A 23,947-nucleotide genomic window follows, 5' to 3' on the forward strand; every position below is an offset into this window, starting at 1 on the left:
GATGGATGGATGGTTCTGTGGTGTTTGCTTTGCAGTTAAATCAATGATGTTAATGTCAACAGATGCTCATCAAAACGCAGCTGGAAGAATATTAGACTCTAAGTGCCTCAAGACAAACAATTGGTGCCATTAAATCATATAGCAGCAGGAGGTGCAACAACACAGAAATAGTGATGAAAATATGACATTTCTTGTTAGCTTTTTTTTTTTTTTTTTAAATAAAGCTGAATATAAGTATTTTTAATTATTATGCAAAATAATCACGGTCAGCAAAAATAATTGCGGTCAAACAATTCTGTAAATAACAGTGACAGATGTACTCAGTGGTGCTCTTTAGCCATTTACTGGCAACGGAACAGCCATTGTTAATGTTATTAGTAACAGTAGTATTGACTCTGATATGTTGTTTTGTTAAAGGCATAGTGGGTTATTTAAGTACAAGTGCTTAAGATTAAGATCCCAGGATCTACTGTTATCGTCTGCTCCCAAAGTTAGAACAGAACGGGGAAAGAAAGCTTTCAAATTCGCTGCTCGCTCTACCTGGAACATTTTGCACAAAGACCTGAAACTTCAAGAGCTGGTTTCTTTAAACACTTTTACAGTGTTCTCAAATGACTTGGAGGCAGAAACGTCAGTCTGCAGATGTTTGACAGATGATTATCTTGCTAGTTACGTTTCTGATCTCTGCTGATTTCTATTATTTCTATTATGAGTGTGATGTTTGTGTGGATGTTGTTGTGACCTCGTCAATTGTGCTGCTGCCCGTCTTGGCCAGGACACTCTTGATAAAGAGATTTTTAATCTCAATGAGGTTGGTTAAATATAAAGGTTTAAAAAAGAAAAAGAGTTGTGCTTTTGAATTGATGAGATGTAACACAGCATTAATACTGCAGACAAAGTGTACAGCAACGGTAATCCTGTAAAACTATACAGTCTGACTTCATGACACTGGTGTGACATTCCTCACTCTTTCAACCAAATATCTTCACCTCTAACTCTCCTGCTTGTGGACACACTCTGAAATGAAAGACTCAACTCACGCAGTAAATGTGTAAAATAAAATATTTTCTATTCCAATCATTCATGGATACATTTGAAGAGATACAAGTAACAGTACATCAAACAAAGTCAAGCCAACTCCTCTAAAGGGCTCTACGTTTCCCCCTTTAGCAGCTAAATTTGAAAAAAAAAGAAAAAAAAGAAAAGAAAACGCCACCTTTAACAGTGGGAAAATCCAAGTGCATGCTGGCAAAACTTGTAATCGTGACTGTCTGAAATCCAGATATTCAAAAGTACTCATGGTGATAATACAGTAGCAAAATATTACATATCAAGAAAGAAAGGCTAACATGAAAAGAGTATTCTTAAGACATGATTACAGAAACAAGGTAATCAAACTGCACAACTTCATAGAGACTAGTAACAAACAGACCCCTCTTAAAAGTGAGTCCTTCAGAAGCTAAGGAAGGGGAAGAATGTTTTCGACTTTCAGCAAGTGTGGGTCAGGTAATCGGTGGGGATATGGGCAGTGAGTGACAATCAGAACATCAGTCCGTCCGCTCGTATTTGGCGGCACTAACAACGTGGGTTTGAAATTGAGCCCGTAAGTGAATCTTGGGAAGGATTAGCCATGGCTTTTCATGATGCTGCAGCAGTCCTGTGCTCTGCAGAGGACCACCAGTCTGTGAAAAAGGCTCATCCGGTTCGTTCAAGAACATGAAGAAGACATCTGGTGCACACTGGGACGTCATGTCCATTGACTGGAAGAAACCGCGTGAACGACTCGTGGGAGCTTGTAGACCACGACTGTGTGAGTAGGCGAAGATTTAGTATAAAAAAATATGTCTCCCACATCTTTGAGTTCTTCTGTTCTTCTCCCCACGTCATACCTACTGGTCCGAACCTGTCAGAGCGAAAACAAACACATCTATTGCAGTCGGTGCTTTAATAGTTTTAACAACAGTTTCTGTGTGCAGCAGCGTTAATAACACACCTAGTTGCCATTCACTTGTGTTCGTCCGTGGTCGATGGCTGCTCGCTCTCTACTGCGGTTCTCTCGTTCCTCGTCCTCCTCATCCCTCTCCTCGTTGCCGCTGTGGTTCTTACAGTATAGTCTAAAATATCAGATACACAGACAGTAGAATTTGTAAGCATTAAATACTGAATATTAGCCATTATTAGTTCTTCTGTACAGCTCCAAAGCAAACCATCTATCGCTTTAAAAGTCTGGAGATGACGGCACAAAACACCTTCAGATTTTCCTGGAAGTCTGAATTAGGAAGTTAAAATAAAAGTAGTCTTACCAATGCGCTGTTCTCCTTAAAGTTTCCTTAAATGTTCAATTAGTATTTAAGGTTTTCTCTTATCTTGGTCCTACACTTAAGCAATCCCTTAAAGTTAGTTAAACTACGGCACAAAAATGCGAGTATTCCAAGTAAGTAAAAAAAAAAAAGAAATTAAAAAATACCTTTAATAGTTTTATCTCTAATCTCACTACAATCTGTTTGAGTTTATGCTGATAAATCAGGAAAATGTACAGCTTCACACTTCTTGAATTAAATTTCCTCATGCTTTCATTGTTTTTTGTCATCAACAGATTAAATGTACTTTTCAATAAGTTTTCTTCTTTTATTGATTCTCTTATTTTTTATTCCTCTTTTGGTTTTCTTGTCACCTTTCCTCTGCCTTTTTTTTTGCTCTGTATATGCCAACTCTGAAGGGTAATAACAGGCATCACGAGGACAAGTACAAGCAAACAAATGATCTCAATGGAAACTGTTGTATTTTGCTGCTGGAAAATCTCTTTCAATGCACTAAAATGCCTCATCGTATGTAGATTTTCCACTCACTTGGGTCATGGTAATCCTAGGAGCTTCAGTAAAAAGCAACTGCACTTCCCTTTTAGGTTAAAAGAGAACATTAAAAAAGAAGCTTTTTACTGAAGCTCCTAAGATTAAATGTCAAAAAGTTTTTCCACAACTGTAAAAGGTATTTTGTGCCTCAAGTCAGTCCCTTCAGCTGAGGACAACGTCCACCTTATGTGACGCTTGAACAACAAAGCTCGAGATGTGCTGCGGAACCAACTCCTGATGTGGTTCAGTTAAGGTGGCGAGTGTTAGAATTTAAGGTGGCCTAAGGAGAATTCACACAGTGCTTTGATTAATGGGTTCCTGTTTTGTTTGTATCATGCAGCACTACACATCCCTTCCACTGGCTTCACACCATTTCACTGATAAACAACTGATGTCAGGAAGATGTGAGACGGCGGCTCTCGTGTTTGTAAGGAACTCACACACAAATTTATGTTTTATAAGGAAGAAAATGCATCAGAATGTTTGTCGGATCTCGAGGATACACTCAGTGCATCTTGTCCAGCAACGCTATAAAGAGTTAATGAGAAAACTCCTTCATCTGATTCTCATGTTTAGTTGTGATGACAGAATATAAAGACGAGAGGAAGGAGGTTAAGTTTTATCATTCACACATACCAGAGGAAGCTGTAACGCACTATAGTCGATTAAATATAAACTACATATCACTCTAACAAAAGTATTTAAGAGCTTTGTTCAGTTTTTTTTTTGAGGTTCACACGTAAAACTTAACACCAAGTGACTGTGTGGTGACGATTCCTGTAAATATGAAGTCAAAGTCTCCATGTAATAAATGCATAATAACAATAGCGTGAAAGGATTTTTGCATAAATCTGCTTTTTGAGCTTACTTGTAGATGCCGCGCGCCATGTTTTCGATATACTTGGCTTTGTCCTGCAGGCCGCAGTGGTAGTGGTAGGTCTTCACACACGCCTTGATTTCACACCCGATGGTCGCGCCCAACTGAGTGCAGAGCGTGCATTTCTGGAGAAACAATAAGAGAGCCGAGACTCAGTCGAAGGGCGGACTTTAACCTTAAAAACAGCTTTTAGTACTTCTGTCGCATCAATCCTCCCACCATTCTTTTGCCCCTCTTGATTTCCTGGATGACTGTTTTCACGTCAAAGTTTCCAAATTCAGCCCGCGACGTGGTGGTCAGCTGTACTGTGCCCGATGAGAAAAGCTGGAAGGGATTGGAAAGTTCAGAGAAATGACAGCTGATGGTACTTTGAATGCATGTTTGCAGAGTAAAATGCGAACACACTACAGTCCTACCATGCACTTGTAGTGAGCAGCCACTTTTTTGGAGTTATCTGTGTGAAGCATCCCTCTTGTTTCGTTCTCTTCCTCACCAGCATGGCAGAAGCCACAGCGCTGGCCGCCGTCTCCTGGGCTGGTACGAAGAGGTGATCTGTCCCGCTACAACACATTTAAATGTTTTTTTTTTTAGCAAAGTCCACAACAGCATTAGACCATTCAGGTGATGTTCACAGACTGCAGATGTGAACCGAACGCTGCCTTACGTGGGAGGAGCTCTCCTCGTCTGCAGCCTGTGAGGAGGTGGAGCGTGTTTCTTCCGACTGGCCGCGAGATCCCACCTTGGCCCGGCTCTTGTCAAACCTTCCCCTGCCTCTACTCTGAGGAGGCGACGAGTCTGAATCATTTGCCACGCCTCCCTCTTCATCTGATGACAAACCAACAGTTCATCAAAACAGAGGACATGCAAGTGGAAACAGTTTTTTATTGGGGATGGATCGATTATCGAGCTAATTGTCAGGGCAGAAATGTGGCATGTTTCAGAATATTTGTATTGTTGTTTTTATTAACCTATAAAATAAACTAAATGCACTGCTTTGGGTCTGATGCAGCTTCCTCTTCCTGTCTGTAATCCCTCTGTGGTCTTTACAATGTCTCTCTAGCAGGGACACAACCCGCAAAAACTGAACAAGAAGCACAAGCCGTCGCCACAAACCAGGAAATTTGCTACTTTCACAGTGGCTAAAGCTATGCTAACGGCTAGCGGCTAAGTGGGGTGCAGCCACAGATTATTCTGAAACAGAGTCTGGAAAACTAAAACAAATAATGCTGTAAGATGTGGACCTCAGTGGGCGACAAATGTAATTAAACAGAACTATCATTTGTTAAACATTAACAAAACAATGCTCCGATGTCATCACATGGTGCAAGCGTTCATATTCAGTTAGAATAATCCTCTTTAATGAAGAATCCCAGTTACGAATGACAGCTTCTCTGCTACCTGTTGTTAAAATAATACATGTAATGAAAAATCCATATCGATCGATCTCTATTTGTAATATCAAAAACAGAGAAACAACTTAAATAAGAATAAATTCAGTGTAGATTCAGTATCTTATTTTAAATCACTTCTTAAAACCCACTTCTATAGACTTGCTTTTGAGTGATGTTCTCTTTTAGATTTTCTTCCGTTTCTTTTCCCTTTTCATATTGATACCGCCTGCTGTCCTGCTCTCTTTTCTCTTTCTTAATCTACTTTTATCTTCAGCTTTCATCTTAATTCCCCTCTGTGAAGTCGTCTTTTTAATCAGCTTCACTAGTAAACCGTCCAATAGTGACCCAGCCTGTTCTTTCCCATTTTTATTGTGTGTATTTATATATTTTGAGTGTTTGCCTGCACTTTTTTTTAGACGTGTTGTTGTCCTGTGTTACCTTGTCTGTCTGTGTTGTGAAAGCATTTTGTGAGTTCTGTTCTTAAAAGGTGCTATACAGATAAAATTTATATATGTATATATGTCAAATACGAACTTGATAATTTAGCCTTTGTGTTGCGATTATGTATTTTTTTTGTTACAACACAGTTCAATGCTAAACATAATTTCAGGTGACCTTGTGGTTAAGCACATTACTGAACTATTCAAATGATTTCCATGTAAGTGTCATTTGAATTTGTGTCGTGAAAGGGAAAACAGGTGCGAATCCAACCATCCATGCAGCCTGGTGGTGTAACAGATGTAGATCACACTTTACCTCGAATGCCATCTTGAGAAGCATCCCGGTGTTTGCGACAGTAAACGCTACGATCGGGCACAAAAGAAACAGAGTTTAGTTTATATGACGCTGCTGGTTTCCTTCCACAGTCCAAAAAATACGCAAATTAGCTGAACTGATAACTCTAAGTTGCCTGTGACATGACTGACGTGTGTGTCAGTAATGTCAGGTGCAGCTGATAGGTGGATGGATGGATGACAAGAGACTTACAGGTAAATCCCTTGTGAGGGATTCTCTTTGATCTGTGCCTTGTCCTTCACAGCACAATAATAGTGATACGTCCTCCGACACGTCTTGACGTCACAGCCGATGGTGGCGCCCGGTCGGTGACATGAAGAACACATCTGGAAAAAAATGAAAAAGACAAGAGCTGCAACTTTCAGAATGAACAAACACATGCAGCTAAAGCGCCTTTCATGTTCGTTCAAAATATCTGGAAACTTCTAATGTGGTTTCTCAGTCGGTAATGTGATTTTTTCCAGTGTGGATCTGAATAAGAATTTCTCTCCAGAGATCGTGGGTCTGACAGGCCATATGCAAATATCTTGACACAATATCTCTCTCAGGAGAATTTGATGTGTTGCAGGAGAAAAGCAAATTCAATTTAGCAGAGAAGCACGATAAATACAGGAAGATAAAACAGAGAAGCAGCACAGAACGGTTCAAACTAAAGGTTTACAGCTGCTACGAACTGTTTATTAGTGGACTGACTGTAAATTAATCTGCAAACGTTTGGATAATCAAACGTTTTAGTTATTTCTATAGATTTGATGCTTTTCTTTGTCATGTACAATCAGAAACTTTTCTTTGACTTTGGTAAAGCAAAACATGCAATCTGAGCTGATTACCTTAAACTGTAGGAAACGTTAACAGACATGTTTAGGGTTAAGATTGACTGATTCATCTACAAAATCAATGAAATTTCTCTTTAATGTATAGAAATAACCTCCATCTTCTATTAGCACATCTTGTTGTTGCTAATTTTTCTCTCTCTTCTCTGTATTTATATAATTTAACTCAAAGCTGGTGAAAAAGAGGTTCACTCCTCGGTGATCTCAGGTATGAATAAAGGTTAAATAAATGAATTATTACACTACTAACATGTAGATTCTTCAATTGCTAGAATCCAAAAAGTACTCTTAATTCAAACGTGTTGTGTTGCTGTAAGCAGATCAAAGTGAAGAAAAAACACAACTAGATCAGTATATGAAATAATTCTACATAAACAAAGTCATTACCAAATATTCTATGTGTATGAATAACTTATTAATACATTATTTCATACAGTAGTGGGAACTTTTCACATAAAAACACTCATATTTGCCGGAGAAATTATAGTGAAACAACTGCGAATAGGTAGGAAAAAAGTATGAAACTAATATTAAATCACTGCTATGTACTAATGAAAAGGGTTTTCCCGCAGAAAAGAAATTTGGGCACCCCTAAAAAAAAGCTTTTGGGTGCCCCTACGGAGATTCTGTGGGAAATAAACAGCAGCACAATTGAGGATTTAAGAAATTCATGTACATTATAATGACCTCTCTTAACCGGTGGTTTCATTTACTCCAGCATATAAGACATTTGTTTGTTAAACAGTCAGAAGTGACAAGAAAACGAACAGATTTCCGCTAAATAATGGTGCTTACTGTTGTGCACAGTCACCCCCCAAAGGATCAATCTGAGCCAAGAAAAAGCCTGATTGTGCAAATTAAATTCAAAATGCTGTCAGTTAAATGAAACTGTATTTCAGTTTCAGAGCTCTGACATTCATCTGCATCAAAACAAAATACATTCCAGTGCGTACGAGCGGCTGCAGAGCTTCACAATAACACTCAGTGACTCAAGGATTGCCAGAGTTAGAAAACTTTGAGGGTCTCGCGGTGAAAACCTTTTTCTTATTTGACTGAGGAATTAACCTGAACGTAGCCTTTCCTTCACTGGTCGAGGACGGTGATGTTTTCCACTTGAACGTGAGATAAAACAGGAGACGGATCTGATCTTAAATATTGGATATATATAAAACAGATCTTAAATATCTGAAGTCTAAATAATAATCCACTACCACTCTTATTTCTTATGGCTGGTAATTAGAATGAACTAATTGCAATTAAACATGTCCCACTACTTCAGAAGGTGGTGCACTATTTTGAAGACGCAGATTGATAAACTTCTTCTTCTTTTTCTTTTAGATCTGATATAATGCTGTTAGGCTTCCATCAATAAGTCCTCAATACATGAATGACGTGCAAAAACAAGGACAGTGATGTTTGCATGTCTCTTCCACTGAAACAAATGATGTGACATTTGCTGCTTTCTGTACCAAACAAGCATGCTTCCTTACATCTGGAGAATATGATGCATGGGCCGGTGCATCTTTGTAGAATGTAAAGGAGCCTCCACCAAGTATTAAATATAGAAATGAACAGGGCGCCCAGATAGCTCGGCAGGTAGGGCGGGCGACCCACGTACAGGGGCAATAATCCCCGACGCAGTGGCTGAGGTTCGATTCCAGCCAGCGGCTCATTTGCTGCATGTCATTCCCCCACTCTCCTCCCCACGTTTCTCTGTCTATCTTCACTGTCAACTATCATTAAAGGTTGAAAAGCCCAAAAAATATCTTTAAAAAAAAAAAGAGAAATGAACAGAACATATCAGTTTTGTAAATCCATTGATGATTGATCTTAGAAATTATTCTAATGACTTGAGCTCCTGGATTTCTGATTTTCATGAGCTAAAAGCCATAATCATCAAAATAAAAATAAAAGAAGGCTTCAAGTATTTCACTTTATGTGTAGTAAATATAGAATATATGGGTGTTCACCTTTTGGAATTAAATTACCAAAACAAAGAACATTTTTTTTGTATAATACTCTGAGCTATACCTATAAACTTTCACATCGTGTCACAAAAGACACCACGATGCTAAAAAAACAGCCGTGTGTGCAAACATGTGCACCTCCTTCATTAGTAACTAGAATTTAAAAGCTGCTAACGCATATCCTCAGAGACAGCGTTTAATCAACAAGAAATATATATTTAAATACGCTCATTATCATCCGAATGTTTCACTTATAATTACAAGTTTTCAGGAGTTTTAACACGACAACATTTTTGAAAGAACTCAGTCCCTGAGCTCAACCTTGTGTCCATAAAACCCACATCAACGCTCAAACGAGAAGGACAGACGGCACTCACCAATTTATTTCCCCTCTTGATCTCCTTCTTCACGTCCTCGATGGAAAACCCTCCGATGTTTTCATTGTCTGAGTGTGATGTGACCAGGGCTGACGAAAAAAGCTGTAGGCGACATTAAAAAAATAAATAAATCAGGGGTTAGTTTGTGCACATTTTATATGAAGATTTCTGCAGTTTTCTTTACCCTAATTACAGCGAATGCATCATTTGGTGCTTTAGATAATTGCAGGTGATGTGTTGTTTATTGTGGATATATATGGATGCACAGTTTCAGTTTATTGAATTTTCTCTTTATGAAATGCAGAATTTCTGTTGAAAACATTGTCCATTTTCTGCAATTCACTATTCAGCAAATATGACAGGGGTTCCCAGTAGGAAACGTGCATGAAGGATCTCAGGCTGGAGAACAACGTGCTCCCCTCACCATGCACTTATGGTGGGCTGCCACCTTCTGGCTGTCAGACATCAGCAGCTGCCCACACTCCTTGTCCCGGTTGGTTCTGCAGAAGGCACATTTCGGCAGGCGGGCTGCAGCTCCTTTCCTCTGTCCTGACATGTCTGAAGGCTTATTTCGTGTGCTCAAGACTCTAATTTAAAATAAAAAAAAAAAAAGACCACAGACATAAGAGACAAAAGATATGATCAAAGCACTTCTAGAAACAATTGCCCACTTTGCTATAGGATCAAAACCGCTTTAACGAACGCTGATGCTCGTATCTGATTCAAACGAGATGGAATCAGACTTTCTAAGGTGCTCATTATGTTGCTGATACTCCTTGATATTGTAGATAAAAACATTAGCAATGACGTGTTAATAACGCATGTAAATCTACATAAATATCCAAAATCAGAGTTTCCAAACATCCCTCTTACACATTCAGTCATTTAAGTGTAACCTATGTTCTGGAAATTTTTTTTTTTTTCCCCCCCTCACAGAAGTGAAAAAAGCAAGTGTTGTGAAATAATGAATAAAACCATTTGGAAGGAAGCCACTAGAAACCCTTTCCCAGAAACAGCTGGAAACAAAACTTTGACTCAACTACTACTTGGAGTAACTTCGAAATAGAGCACGGAAAGTCACAAAAGAGCAGCACTGTGTCCTAAAAACACTCTTTATGTGTTGCTCAGCAAAGCCTCCGGTGGATCCACGCATTTGTAGCAGGACTTTTTTTAAAACTTCTGATCTCTCTCATTATTTCAGCTCATTTAGTTGTATTATAGATTTTATTGGGCTGCTGTATGAATCATGCAACAAATGTACACACGTGCATATTGAGAGTATTTCTATATAAATCCACAAACATGCATCATAAGTCCATTCAAACGAGTTTCTCCAATTGCTGATCGATGAAAGAATTGTGAGAGAAGCACAAAAACGTTGGCAAAAATTGGAATAATGCACACGATTAACAAGCTTCGCTGGTCATCTCAGGACTAAATCAGATTAAACAGGAAGGGAAATCTACAGAAGCAGGACTCTGAATCTGGTGGTTACTTTTAATTATTGCGTTCTCCACCACAGACAAATCCCCTCATGAGTAGTTTTTCTTTTTTTTTCCTTCTCTCTCTCTCTCCTTCTCTGCAAATGATGCAACATGTTTCCTATTCTGCATATACAGTCTGCACCAGTGTTCTTCCACATCTCATCTGCTGCACTTAAACACTTCTTTCAACAACAAACAAATATGTCATTTAATGGAAAATGTGCAATTTTACACAGCTGTGGCAAGCAGTGGAAGCATGACCCGGAGTTGGGATGAATGAATACTTTCACTTGTATTTCATTTTATATTTATATCCTCTTAATTTATCATTAACATCTTCTTGAAATGCATATAAAATCGTTTGCAAAAGCCTATCAGTGTATTTCCCCCCCTCCAGATCAGATGAGTAAAGCAAACCTCCAAATGTGTGTTGTCATTTGCAGGGATACTCTCGCTTTGTGGTGCCCATAATGCTGCAGGCGCCGCAGATGCATTAAATATAAGGAATAATAATAATAATAAAAATGATCTCAATCCTAGTCTAGAAAGTGGGTGTTTAAGGAAAAGAGGAAAAAAAAAATCACAATAGCGGTGAGCTGCGACGCCTTGATAGAGCCATTACAGCCATGATAGCAGGGCCAGGCTTCCACTGCGGCGCCCACAGCAGCGGAGCCCAGCGTGCAAACACAATAACACCGAGGAAATATCAGCGAAAAGCCCTCGTTTCAGCCTCCTGCTCGCACAAGAAACGCTCCAACATCGCAGTGTCCCGCCACACATCCGCGTTGAGACGGATTTGCCGCAAAAAAACAAGTCAAAACCGTTTTAAAAAAGTGGCTCGAATTTCTCCTGCAAAGTTTTTTGAATTAAAGGGGGTGTGTGTCTGCTTCTCCAGCAAACTAGCTAAAACTGAAAACAATTTTCACTCTCAACGCCCCGAAAAAAAAAATTTCTCCCAAGGCCTTTTCATGCAGGAAAATAAAGGTCGACGGTGGGGAAAATGTGAGTCTTCGCCGCTGTGTTTGCTGTTTTTTACCGGGGGAAAAACGGCGAATATTTCCCTTTAAATGTGGGAAATTATCATGACAGGCGCGGGTCTTTGCAAACCGTTTCGAAGTAAAGAGCGCCATACGTGATGTATCCGTGTGAAAAGAAGAGCAGCTCGGCTTGTACGACAGCAACACGGCCCCGGACCCAGCACAGGCCACGGAACCCGGCCAATACCGCCCGGGAGAGGACACACAGCTCGCTTCTTACCTGCTAATATCGCCGTATCCCGCCGAGAGCGTACAAAAGAAGCAATAGTGCTCCGGCCAACGGCTGTGTTTCTCTCCGTCCTTCAGAAGTGATCGTGTGCTGTTAGCAGCAGCAGCGTCAGGCTAGCTGCACCCACACCGCAGCCGCACTTCCGGCCGGGCCTTCACAATAAGAGTCAGGGCCGAGACACACACAAAAAAGCGCATGAAAATCACATTTATGTTGTAAGATCAGTAACCCAGAATGGTGATTCCCTCTCTATATTTTTTTCCTGGTAGACCATCTCTGATTTACCTGGATTTGTTATAGTATCAAATACGGAACTATCTAAGTTTTTTTGTGAATTTTAAGCTTGATTCAAGATTCAAGAGGTTTATTGTCATGTGTACAGAAAACCAGACACTGAACAGTAAAATTATTCTTTTAACCAAAATCTACACAATGTATAAAAAAAAGCTAAAGAATTCTAAATAAATAAGCAGACTTGAAGTGACAGCAGCAGTGCTCCTAAAGTGCACTTTGCATTTGTAGACTTGGTTTGGATAAAGTTACGATAGCAGTGGTAAAGACACTACAGTAGTAATTATAAAGTGCATACTAAATTGAGGTAAACAGTTATACAGTGACGATGATATGAAGAGTTCATTTGTAAAAACAGATAACACCAATCCAGTAGATTTTCAGAAATCATTTTTTTGTTATTGTTCACTAGAGATAATATCAATCAAACTGAATTTTAGTGGATTTGACTCAAATGACATGACAAAAAAAGAGAAAACTTAAGTTTGATTGATGTTGTCTCAAGTAGACGATGGAAAAGTGGGTTTTCTGAAAGTTTTTTGAAGCTGGAGGTATCTGCTTTTGCAAATAAACTCTTCGTATACAAAACACTTAAAGCAGCGTGTGAGTATGCCCATATTTTGAAAGAAAGAAAAAAAGCATATCCAGAATTCTGTTGTACTTGGATTATGACATCCATCAGTATTTTAGTTTTTGTGGTATAACTTGTCATACCTGCTCAATCAAATAGAAAATTAACTTTTATGACGAGCTACTTTTGTTCTGCCTTATTGTGACATGCAGCTACATGTGATTGAGAAAACATCACTAATTGACTTTTGGATTATCAGTTCTTCTTTTTGTTGCTGTGTGCTCAAAATGGGACTTTCTATGGTGGCATAATTTTTTAAGAACATTTCAACCCACTTTTTTTTCTATTATAAACAAAATGCAATCAAATGTTTGTCAGATTCTAACCCTATGAACCAACACATGCTCCAAGTTGTGTTGGAAAGATTGTCTAGAATCTGCCATTGTCAGTGCTGTTATGGTGGGACACTGCATAAACTGGGAAAACATATGCTTCGTGTCTCATGGAAATAAATGCCACTATTTTCATAATTTAAGTGTGCACATAGTAGCAGAGGCAGTAAGCCAGGCAAGTGTGTTTACCCTTTTACATCATCATTTAAAGGGCCCCCAACAGCCATTTAGCCCCCAGAGTCCAGGATCCCCACGCCTACCTGTGTACAGGTGACCTTCACTCAACCTTTAATGACAACTTTTGAATCATTGCAATTAAAAGCAAATCCAATAATCCAGAGACAATGCAGACATTTGTTGTAGTTTCAAAAAATGTATCCTACTGGGGTGTAAAATTAAGCTTCCACGTATAATCTTCAGTGTGATCTGTACATAAAGAGGAGAGGTCAGCGGATGTGTTTTTTTCAGGGCCAAAAATTAGCTTTTTGCCATTTATTCTTCAGTGCTCAAAGCCTTATGATCATGTTGTGCAACCATCAGATAGTGCTGTGGACATTGCTGAAGACCACAGAGGGGGACGACAGACTGAGAGAAGCGGCTGCATCCGGGCCAAAAGTGTACATTTTTAAATTAATGTATATTTTCAAGAATCCGTGTTTCAAAAATATCAATGACGATGTTGGAAAAAATTCTAAATATTGAATTTGACAATTGGCCAGACGGACTGTCCGCCCCGGCCCCCCCGTGACCCTAGTGAGGATGAAGCGGTGTATAGATAATGGATGGATGGGTGTGGTGGTCAGTTGGGGCCAAGCAGCAAAGTTGAGGCCCTTAACAGGCTATTCCTGCAATGTACTAATCAGATGATACCATAAAAACTGACTGAACTAAGCCGGACAATAAATGCTGTATAAGTTTAGCATAATTACCAGAGGACCTAAGAATAATCCTTGTGGAACGCCTTCAATGACAATTTTATTGCTTTGGTTGAAGCAGTTTCCAACAACAGCTTATTTGCAACAGCTGTGTGCAAAATACTCAGTCCAATTTTTATCTAACAAAATGCTGTCAGAAGAGGCAAAAGCCTTGGACGGCTCTACAGAAAATTCCCCAATATGTTGCTTTATATCAAATGAGTCAACATTATTATTCACAACAGCAGTGGTAGCAGTTATTTCACTACAATCTCATGTAAAGCCTGAATGCTGGAGGTAAAGGACGGAACTATTACACACACACACACACAAAACACATAACTGTTAGTTGATAAGTGAATCTACAAGACTTTACAATCAGAATCATTTTAATTACCAAGTATAGGTGTTCAAGGAAGTTGCCTTGGTCAACTGAGTTAACAAAAAACAAACAATAAAACAAACAAACAAAAGCAAAGAGGTAAAAGTAAAGTAATTCATAGCAGCACAGAATATGAGTAGAATAAGTAATGAAATAGACTAGATTGGACTTAAAGGTTGCAGAGAGGATTGTGTTAGCACAGCTTACATTTACAGCCTCACTGTTGTGTAGAGTTCTCACCTCTGTGTCGTGAAACTGCCTGAACTGTTACATTTAAACACCACAAACCACCGCAAGCCACACAACCTATATCAGACTTATCAAATGACCTCCAAAAACAATGTTCCTACGCAGGAACGCAGCTCAGAAACTTTCTGTATAAATGAAAACAGAGATATTCCGTGTGTGATAATGTGATGATAATGTGGTGCGGTGAACAAAGATCTTCTGATGCTTTCTACATTCTTTTTTTTCTCAGCATCTGGTTTACTGTGGTGCTTGGAAAATGCTGAAGGGTGATTTCCACCCACAGTGCCTGTCATCAGCTATTAGTGGGAGCAGGATGGTGCATCTGTGATGATATGGGCCTCATCTGGGAGTCATGAGGAAGAAAGATGCTCAACATGGTTATACTGGTAAAGGAGCCTGAATTATTTAGGAGCAGGAACCAATGTATTGAATATTGATTTTTTGTTTTAACATTGAATATATCCAGTTAAACTTGTGTTATGGTTGTTTTTATTTGGTTTTCTTGTGACGTCTGTGAATGAACAAAAATATGTTAAAGATTTGATATCAAAAGACAATAGAGTTGAACAATAGAATTCATTTATTGTTATTGCGCAATGCACAACCCAGTTAGGCAGCAATTATGTCAGTGCATTCATAAAATCAAACAAAAATGTTTCAAGAGTAGAGTAAGAAATGTGCAAATATAAAATATAAAAAATACAGCAAAAAACTAGTATGTACAAGTTTATCTTGCTGATCGCTTATCCAGTTTATTAAGAATTCTAAAATCAGTAGTGTCACTGATGTTGCACTGCAAATTACTGAATATATATGAAAACGTAATGACTTAAAGTCGTGCAAGACAAGATGCAGCTGTATGTGTATGCTTGTGTCTTTTCAGTATATAAATACGAGGAGTGTCTGAGAACATAAGATAAGATAAAACTTTAACAATCCTGAAGGAAATTCTTGTGGCAGATATTGCTCAGAAAAAAACAAAACAACATAACATAAGAATACATGCAGCGCCTAGTAGAAAAGCAGTAAGATGTAATAACGGTGCATTAGAATAAACAAGCTAAAATAGGACTAGAGTAGAAAAGTGAAAATAATATTGAGGTAAAAAGCAATATCACACATGATAATGAAATATTACACATGAAATTTAAATACTGGCCCTGAAAAATGAAATATTGCACATTAAGTGTTGGCTTTGTTGCACATGAAAGTGAAATATTGCACATGTAATCAAAATATTGCACATGAAAATTAAATGTCAAGCATGACACTGAAACTGATGTTGATATATAAGAAGGAGAAGAAAAATTGCAGCTAATAAACCCAGTTCCAATAAATATCGCCCTGTTGTAATTTTACGCGATTTTATATTACTAAATCCCATACAGATAAGATTAAAAATCAAATTTTTCCCAACTGTTTTATCTTGTCAAGAGAATTTAGTTGAGTTTGATTTTATTTACAGCGCATCTCGGCAGAGCGGTTTCCCTTCACCATCTTAGGTTGCTCCACCAACACGAATAATGTGATCAATAAAACAAGCGCATCCAAAGTGAAAAGGGCGTTTCCGCAACTGAGCTCCGCCGAACATGATTGGTCAGAATAGACGTCAGTTATTTTGTATAGCAAAACATACCCGCCCAGTGTCCCCGGGATGACGAGAGGACGGGTGTTACTTTCGGCAGAAGAGAACAGGGAAATGAAGTTGTCAGACAGGCCAGCCCAGCAACTCTGTCTCTACAAGTAGGCAGCTAGCAACTTCGGAGAGACTCACACGAAATATCACAGATATGAATGTCGTCCGTTTGAGCAACTTGTAGCCACAGTTGGTGCGACTTTACCCACTATATTAAAAAAAAGTCTGTATCGTCGCCTGTAGCTAACTGAAGAAAGTGGAGACAACTTGCGAGCCTGCTAGCTAACCTTTAGCCACCGAGCGTCTTTCGGCTTCAAAACTAGACTTCATTCGGTGAGTCCTGACAGCCTGAACTAAATATTTCAGCAGCGTGTTGTGTGTGTGTGTGTGTGTGTTTTCCACCGCCCTCGATGTCTAACTGCGTCCTGTTGTTGGTTTGCCTGCTCCTCGCTACAGCTAACTAGGTCACAAGCTAGCTCAACTTTGTCGATGAGCACTTTTAAAGTCTTATAATTGTCTCTTGCCATCGTTTTTTTTAGATTAGAAAGTTGTGTTATTCAACTGGGCTAACTTTATGTTAACATGGAGACACTTGTTTAGTTTATCCGCCTCAAACTCACCTTGGCGGTGTTACTTCAGCGCTAATGTACCCGCATTATCTCTTTAAACTAGCTAACCTGGTGTAATTATCGCTAGCAACGTTAGCTAGCTTTTTGTGTTGTTCTGAGCTTTAATATTATGTCAGAGTTGATTACCTTTAGTTAACTAACTTAGCTGTAGCATTGTTTTTCCTCAGGTGAGCGTTTTTTAGTTATTTCCTGATGCAGAGAGTTGCAGGAAGTTGAACTGCTGTCATTGTAAAACAGTGTTTTATATCACCAGAGCTCTGGGTTTGGATCACCTGTCTTCAGTCATGCCGTTTCCTTTTGGGAAGTCTCAGAAGAGTCCTGCTGAAATAGTGAGGAGTCTGAAGGAGAATGTGGCGTACATGGAGAAGCTCGATGCTGCAGACAGCAAAAAGTGTGAGAAGGTCAGCAGTGGATTTGCCCTCTGGGTGTTGTAAAATGTTTAATTTTGCATCAGTTTCAACATCAACTTGATCGCCCTTCTCGGTGTTTCCTATTCCCAAGGTTGCGGAGGAGGCGTCCAAAAATCTTGCTTCGCTGAAGGAGGTACTTTGTGGAACAGGTGACAAGGAGCCTCAAACTGAAGCAGTGGCTCAGCTTGCACAGGAGCTGTACAACACCAACCTGCTCATTGCTCTCATTGCAAACCTGCAGAAGATTGATTTTGAGGTGAGGGGAAATGCACTGCTTTCTGCTAACTATTGATTAATTTGTATAGACATCAAATAGGAGTGTGCATGCCTGATCTGAACATGTATGCCCAAAGCAAAACTGTCTTTGCGTATCAGCACTCAGCCAGCCATTTATCTGTCTGAGTGGTTGTTGTTTTACAGGGGAAGAAGGATGTGGTCCATTTGTTCAGCAATATTGTGAGACGTCAGATTGGAACTCGCACACCCACCGTAGAATACATCTCTACACACCCACAGATTCTCTTCATGCTTCTGAAAGGGTAAGTTACTCTTTTCAGTCTGCAGGAACTCTGTATTTGGTAATTTGATGTCAAGTTGCATGTATCAACAGCAAAACCACCTTTAGGGACTAATGAACTGGTAAAAATCACCCGTACGAAGCAAAACTGGTTTTGTTGTTGTTACTTTTTAAGGCTATTGGTAAAATCACTTTCCCTGAACATACCTTATGATTTTCTGCATTACACAGTATGCGTTTCAACAACTCCCCAGAGCAACATGCGGGAACTTGTTGCACTCACCTGTGGGTTACACATCTAGATGGATAGAAAGATAGTCGAGTGCTGGTTTTACAGCTCTTCAAACTGAGTCATCCAGCCCGCTCAGAGAGCAGCCATGTGCTGCGGGTGCACTGCTGTACAGTCGACTTGAGGCTGCCGTCAGTGGATCAGTACTATTTTAGCCACTTGCTAGTGCTGTGACGGATTTATTCTGCTGTTTTTTTAATTTTATTTTATTTATAAATTTCACATCTATAAGGAGAACTTTGCAGTTTGTCAGAGGTGGACATAAAAACTTGATTGTACAGTAGTTATTCTGCTGCTAATAAACCCCCCTGTACTTTTGGCCAGCCATCTGCAGGCATGGAAAAATACATCATCATGGAAAATTAGGCCTAAAAATGTAATATTCATTACTGGAAATACAAATGTAATGTCCTTTTAACAGTGCTAAAAGTGCTTATGGTGGATTTTCCCTCAGGTTATTGATTATTTTCAGTGTTACATCTACAGTGTAGGTTTTATAAGCGCTCTGTGATGAATTCTGATGATGTGTGTTACTTCTCTTGCTTCTCTTGGACCTGACATGTATTAACCTGTACAGATATGAGAGCGCTGAAGTGGCTCTTAACTGTGGCATGATGCTGAGAGAGTGCCTGCGTCACGAGCCTTTGGCAAGGACAGTGCTCTTCTCTGAAGAGTTCTACTGCTTCTTCCGTTACGTGGAGCTCTCAACCTTTGACATTGCCTCAGACGCTTTCGCCTCATTCAAGGTAAACCCATATTTTCTTAGCAATAGCAGCATTTCCATGCTAACAGTTCCTAGCTTATAACCTTGTTTTTTTCTGTTGCCTCTCAGGATCTTCTCACAAGACACAAGATCATGTGTGCAGATTTCCTGGAGAACAATTATGACAGGGTGAGTTCTCTGGTGTAGATTTTGCTTTTTAATTGATACACTTGTAAGTCTGCGGCTAACGTGATTTTTAAATGTCTGTTAGGTGTTCACAGAGTACGAAAAACTCCTGCATTCTGACAACTACGTCACCAAACGGCAGTCTTTAAAGGTAGGTGCTGCTGCTCGGTCAAATAAAAATCACTGCTGCACTTTGATTTTAGCTGAAGACTTGAGTTTAACCGACTTGCTTTAGTTGCCTGTGCATTGATTCAGTAAATTATTTACCATGTTTCAGCTCCTTGGGGAACTCCTCCTGGATCGACACAACTTCACTGTCATGACGAAGTACATCAGTCGGGCAGAGAATTTGAAACTGATGATGAACTTGCTGAGAGATAACAGCCGAAACATCCAGTTCGAAGCATTCCACGTCTTCAAGGTATGCACATAAACTACAGTTTGCAAACACTTGTAAATACCACGTACGTTAGGGCAGTTCTGAGTGACTCTCATAACTCTTAAACTTTCCGTGATGGAATCTTTGAAATGCACTTTGTCACAAAAACAAACATGCATTTTGGTTCTTTTATAGATTTATTATCAGTCTTCTGGAAATCTGCTGGGTCAAAAATACACACAGAAATTTGGATTATCAGTTTTGTTGATGTAGAAAGTTGTAGTAATCAAGTTTTTTTTTTTTTGGTGGCTTCTTAACTTGTGAGTGATTGCAATTGACTACATCTGCTGACTTCTGAGTCAATTTAAATAGACCCAAAGACACTTCTGTAGAGAATTAAGCAGCACTGGAAACCCAAGACTGCTTTAATATACATGGCCTTTATAAGTGTATGTAAACTTTTGTTCACTACTCATATCATCATTGCAAGAATTCACAGTTTATACATTGAGATTGTGTCATAAAAACCCATGTTAGCTTGTAAAATATGGTCATTTTCACTGACGTAGCCCCTGACATTTGGAGGAAACCTGTGAAATCATCAGTTTACATCATCTCTCTCCCTTTCAAAGGTATTTGTTGCAAACCCCAACAAGACTCAGCCCGTGCTGGACATCCTGCTGAAGAACCAGACCAAGCTCGTGGAGTTCCTGAGCCACTTCCAGACGGACAGATCCGAGGACGAGCAGTTTTGCGACGAGAAAAACTATCTGATAAAGCAGATCCGGGACCTGAAGAGACCCACGGCACCCGAGGAAGCTTAACGCTTGCAGGGGACGGCCGCGCTGTCAGGTGGTAGATGTTAGAGGTGGTGGTTGGATCTGCAGAGGGCTGAGTGAAAGTCTGACAAACATGCTTCATTAAAATCTAATAATACGTACAAAGTATAGGAAAAAAAAAAACAAAAAAAAAAAATGTTACTACTTCCTTCACTTTCTGGTTTAGTGTGGATGTGGAGGTGATTTCCATCCAGCAACCTGAGTGGGCCAAGAACTGTTATTTAAACCACAGTGCTTCTTCTTTAGCGATAATGAAATGCCTTTAGTCCGTTTTTGTAACGTTGGACCTTAAACTGTTACCCTTCCACATGCATCGTTGCTGGCAGAGACCGTAGACTGACAGAAATTTCACACCATTCACAGCTAACTCGGGCTCTGTGGTGTTTTTTGAAAGTCCTTTTCCAGAACTTGTCTATATTTTAGCGATTGAAATGCTGAGAAGTAAATATATTATTTTTCTAATGTATCTGCTGGTAAACCGTTTGAAGCGGACAGTAACTCTTCTCTCTGAACACTTCCTTCAGCGACATGCTTAGGTTTGGTTTATCGTAAGCTGTTTTTTTTTCTAAAGGGACTCAGCTTTAGATATACGGCTTCGGCAGAGTGACATTTTGATCACGTTGGCGAGGTCAGCACGCAGTAGTAATATTTGGTGATTAATGTGCCGTTATTCGGCCTTTGGCTGCATGTGTGAGGTTACAGAGGGCAGGAACAACCCTGCAGTGCTGTACTTGCCAATGCATTAGCCGTCAACGGAAGAGAAAATCAAAACCATAGAGGAATCAATTAATTGCGCTGTGATTTTTTTTTTTTCGGCTGTGCTCTGCGCTGCTTACAAGACTGAAATAGTAACAGAGCATCAGATAATGCTGCAGGGTACCAGCAGTCCGTTCGTGGCAAACATGGACAGCCAGGATGTACCAATTGATCTCACTGGGAGCACTCCATTTCATCTTCACATACTGAGCACAGAGAGCAGAGATTTAACGAAACATAAGCACAGTGTAGCACGAGAAGCAATACCGCTGTAGCTCTGAGGATGCGTCTCGAGAATGTTGCGCCGTGTTATTTGTTATATTCGTATCAGACATGTTGAAGAGATTTCTGACTTTCACCAGGGATCGTTGTTTTGTTGAATAACTTTCCCGATCTCTTCTTCTTTCCCGACGTATTAAACATCTGCTGCGCTGGACTTCGGGAGTAAATCGACCGCAATATTTTTTGCTGAAACAAAATCACTGGGGTTGTAGTCAACCGAAGAAAATGACAGAAGTCTTATCTACTCTTCAACCAATCGATTGATTGTGGGGGGAAAAAAAATCTGTACATTAACTAAATTGGCTGCAGTGCTCTGAGTTCACTCCACCTGCAGGATTATTAGTCCTAATGAATTATAAATAAAGATAAAAAAGCTTGGATTTGCAGCATATTGGATCATTTAAACTCATTACGTTCTACTGAGATAACAGACCAGCATGCTCCTGCACGTGTTCATATGATTTCTGAAAATAGATTTTTCTCAACTTGTGATCCGGCACAAGAGCTGCAGAGGAATAAAACGCAGACTAGCTAGCTGCTGTTTTTAGAGGATCTGTTGGTTGCTGAGCTGTGATATACAAACTGCTGTCTGCTCAGTTTACACTCTTTGAGACCAACTGTTTGAACACAATGCAGCTAACAGCTTCTTTGACATGTGGTCAGTTGCTTTTAAAGCCCAATAAAATAGGTTTGACCTGGCAGTCACCAATAGGTTGGGCGAGTTCAAAGTTGGCAAAATGCAATCTGTTCCTCCTAAACAATGGATTAATCCCGGAAGGCTGTTGATATGCCGCCTTTCTTGTTATAAAAGTAACACCAGAGATTAACCAACCGATGAGTGTTTGGACACAACAGTCCTAAAAATCACTCATATCGACTTAATCTCATGTAAACAACAACTCCCAACACAAAAGCAGGTGTTAAATACAATAACTTCAACACTTTTGTCTCTTTTCTGATATGATAATAACATTTTGATAGAATACGCTGCAACGTGCCCGCGACGCATCCCAAAGCAGCTTCAATGAGATGTCACCGGACTTGTCAGAATAACCACATGCACTGTTTCAACACGAATCCGTTTGTTCTGGATGACGAGCACTGAATTTGTTCCTCACACGCGTTACTGATCAGCAATATTTCTTTCAGAGGACTCTTGCCTTACTTCTGCCACGCAGTCACTAAAAATGGCTGAAATTAGGGACTTCAAGATGTGTTGTCTGTGCACAGTCTTTTAGTATATACCTCATGGGATTTGAGTTTGCAGATGCTGTGTTCTCTTTCTTTCTTTTCTTTTCTTTCTTTCCTCGATATTTTATTTGACATTTTTAAAACACGCAACAGTGGTTTGTATGCACGCCTGAATTACGATATACAGTGTATGTTCACACTTGAACAGGGACTGCAGCCTGGTTTTCTCAAAGGAAAGCTAGATTTTTAAACTGAACTCTTTTCATTGGGTGGCGCCACACCAACGTTAATTCATAATGAATTGCAGTGTGGTACCTTGTAATGAATGTTGCCTTATTTAAAGACCTTTAATGGATCGTAATGATCGTGTAAAATTCCAGACCTCTTAATTTGTTTTTAAACCAAAGTCGATATAAAAAGGGCAAAAAAAAATGTACATTTCAAGTCCCAAATGCATAACTAGTTAATTTCTCAGGTTCACGTGTAAAGTAAGTTTTATTGTTTTGTTTTTTTTGCCGACTGCGTTACGCTCCAAACATGATCCTGCGAGTGTAAATATATTTTAATCGAGATCAGTAAACATCACTCGGAGTACTTTTTCAGTTCTGGTTAACTTGCTTTTTCTGTTTTTCTGTTTTTTATTTCTTTTTAAATCACTGATTGCTGTCTGGTTAAACTGCACCAGATAGTCGGTATCAGGCCTTTCAGGGGCCATGAAATAATTTGAGAACTTAGCTGTGAATGTGGTACATTATGCATAAAAAAAAAAAGACTGAAGTCCTGCACACAGTACGCTGTCATGTCATCAGCTTATGAAAGAAAGTTAAAAACCGTGTTTGAAACTACCCCAAACGTTCAGATCCTTTGTGAAACGATTCTGAAGTCATTTGATTTAAACACACAGCAGGAAGTGAGAACTAACGAGCTCAAACAAACTCACCATTCGCTGACAAAACAGTCGATCCTCAGTAATATTATCCCAGATTATTTGACTTCGGTGTAACAGAAGAATTAAAAAAAAAAAAGTTGGTGGTTTTTTTCCAGATTGGCTGTGTGAATGTGTTCCAGCTTTCTTGAAATTTGAGTCCAGTCATGACATGCACTTTGGGAAGGACGTGTTGTTCTCAGCCCCGCCACCAGAGGGAGCTGCTGGCAACAGTTGGCACCTTGTATTAGTTGTACAAACAAAGCATTTCATGTTTCCATAACCCTACCTCCAGTTATATGAATCACTGGCGAAGCTATATAGACGTCAACTCCTTCAGATCAGTGCTATATATTTCATGATTTAGAGTTTTCTGTTTTTTTTTTTTTTTTGTGCTTGACTTTTTCTTTATTTTTTTTTTTTTTACTCTGTTGCCTTCTTTTTCCCCTTTTCTCTTTCCCACACTGGATATTTTATTTACCATGGGAGCGAAATATGTGTACATAACTTTATAAAGGATAAGTGATGTGTGAAAGCATTCATGAAAATAAAACGTTACGGCAA

General features: G+C 39.4%; 2 protein-coding genes across 2 annotated transcripts; one reads left to right on the top strand and one right to left on the bottom strand.

Moving 5' to 3' along the window:
- Positions 1 to 1,044: 1,044 nt before the first annotated feature.
- Positions 1,045 to 11,946, bottom strand: phf6 (PHD finger protein 6). The gene is made up of 11 exons (XM_008282185.1): positions 11,834 to 11,946; positions 9,517 to 9,679; positions 9,093 to 9,194; positions 6,108 to 6,241; positions 5,877 to 5,923; positions 4,394 to 4,554; positions 4,146 to 4,289; positions 3,949 to 4,053; positions 3,721 to 3,854; positions 1,994 to 2,114; positions 1,045 to 1,903 (listed from the first exon to the last, which is right to left on the bottom strand). Exons 2-10 carry the CDS (start codon positions 9,646 to 9,648, stop codon positions 1,994 to 1,996), a joined length of 1,080 nt encoding a protein of 359 aa, XP_008280407.1. The 5' UTR covers positions 9,649 to 9,679; positions 11,834 to 11,946; the 3' UTR covers positions 1,045 to 1,903.
- Positions 11,947 to 16,330: 4,384 nt separating this feature from the next.
- On the top strand, positions 16,331 to 23,947 carry cab39l1 (calcium binding protein 39, like 1). The gene is made up of 9 exons (XM_008282186.1): positions 16,331 to 16,610; positions 17,160 to 17,307; positions 17,408 to 17,572; positions 17,737 to 17,855; positions 18,700 to 18,868; positions 18,955 to 19,014; positions 19,097 to 19,162; positions 19,289 to 19,432; positions 20,023 to 23,947. The coding sequence occupies exons 2-9, from the start codon at positions 17,191 to 17,193 to the stop codon at positions 20,212 to 20,214; spliced, it is 1,032 nt and encodes a 343-aa protein (XP_008280408.1). The 5' UTR covers positions 16,331 to 16,610; positions 17,160 to 17,190; the 3' UTR covers positions 20,215 to 23,947.

Source organism: Stegastes partitus, unplaced genomic scaffold (assembly GCF_000690725.1).
Source record: "Stegastes partitus isolate 25-593 unplaced genomic scaffold, Stegastes_partitus-1.0.2 Scaffold263, whole genome shotgun sequence".
NCBI classification, from domain to species: Eukaryota; Metazoa; Chordata; class Actinopteri; family Pomacentridae; genus Stegastes; species Stegastes partitus.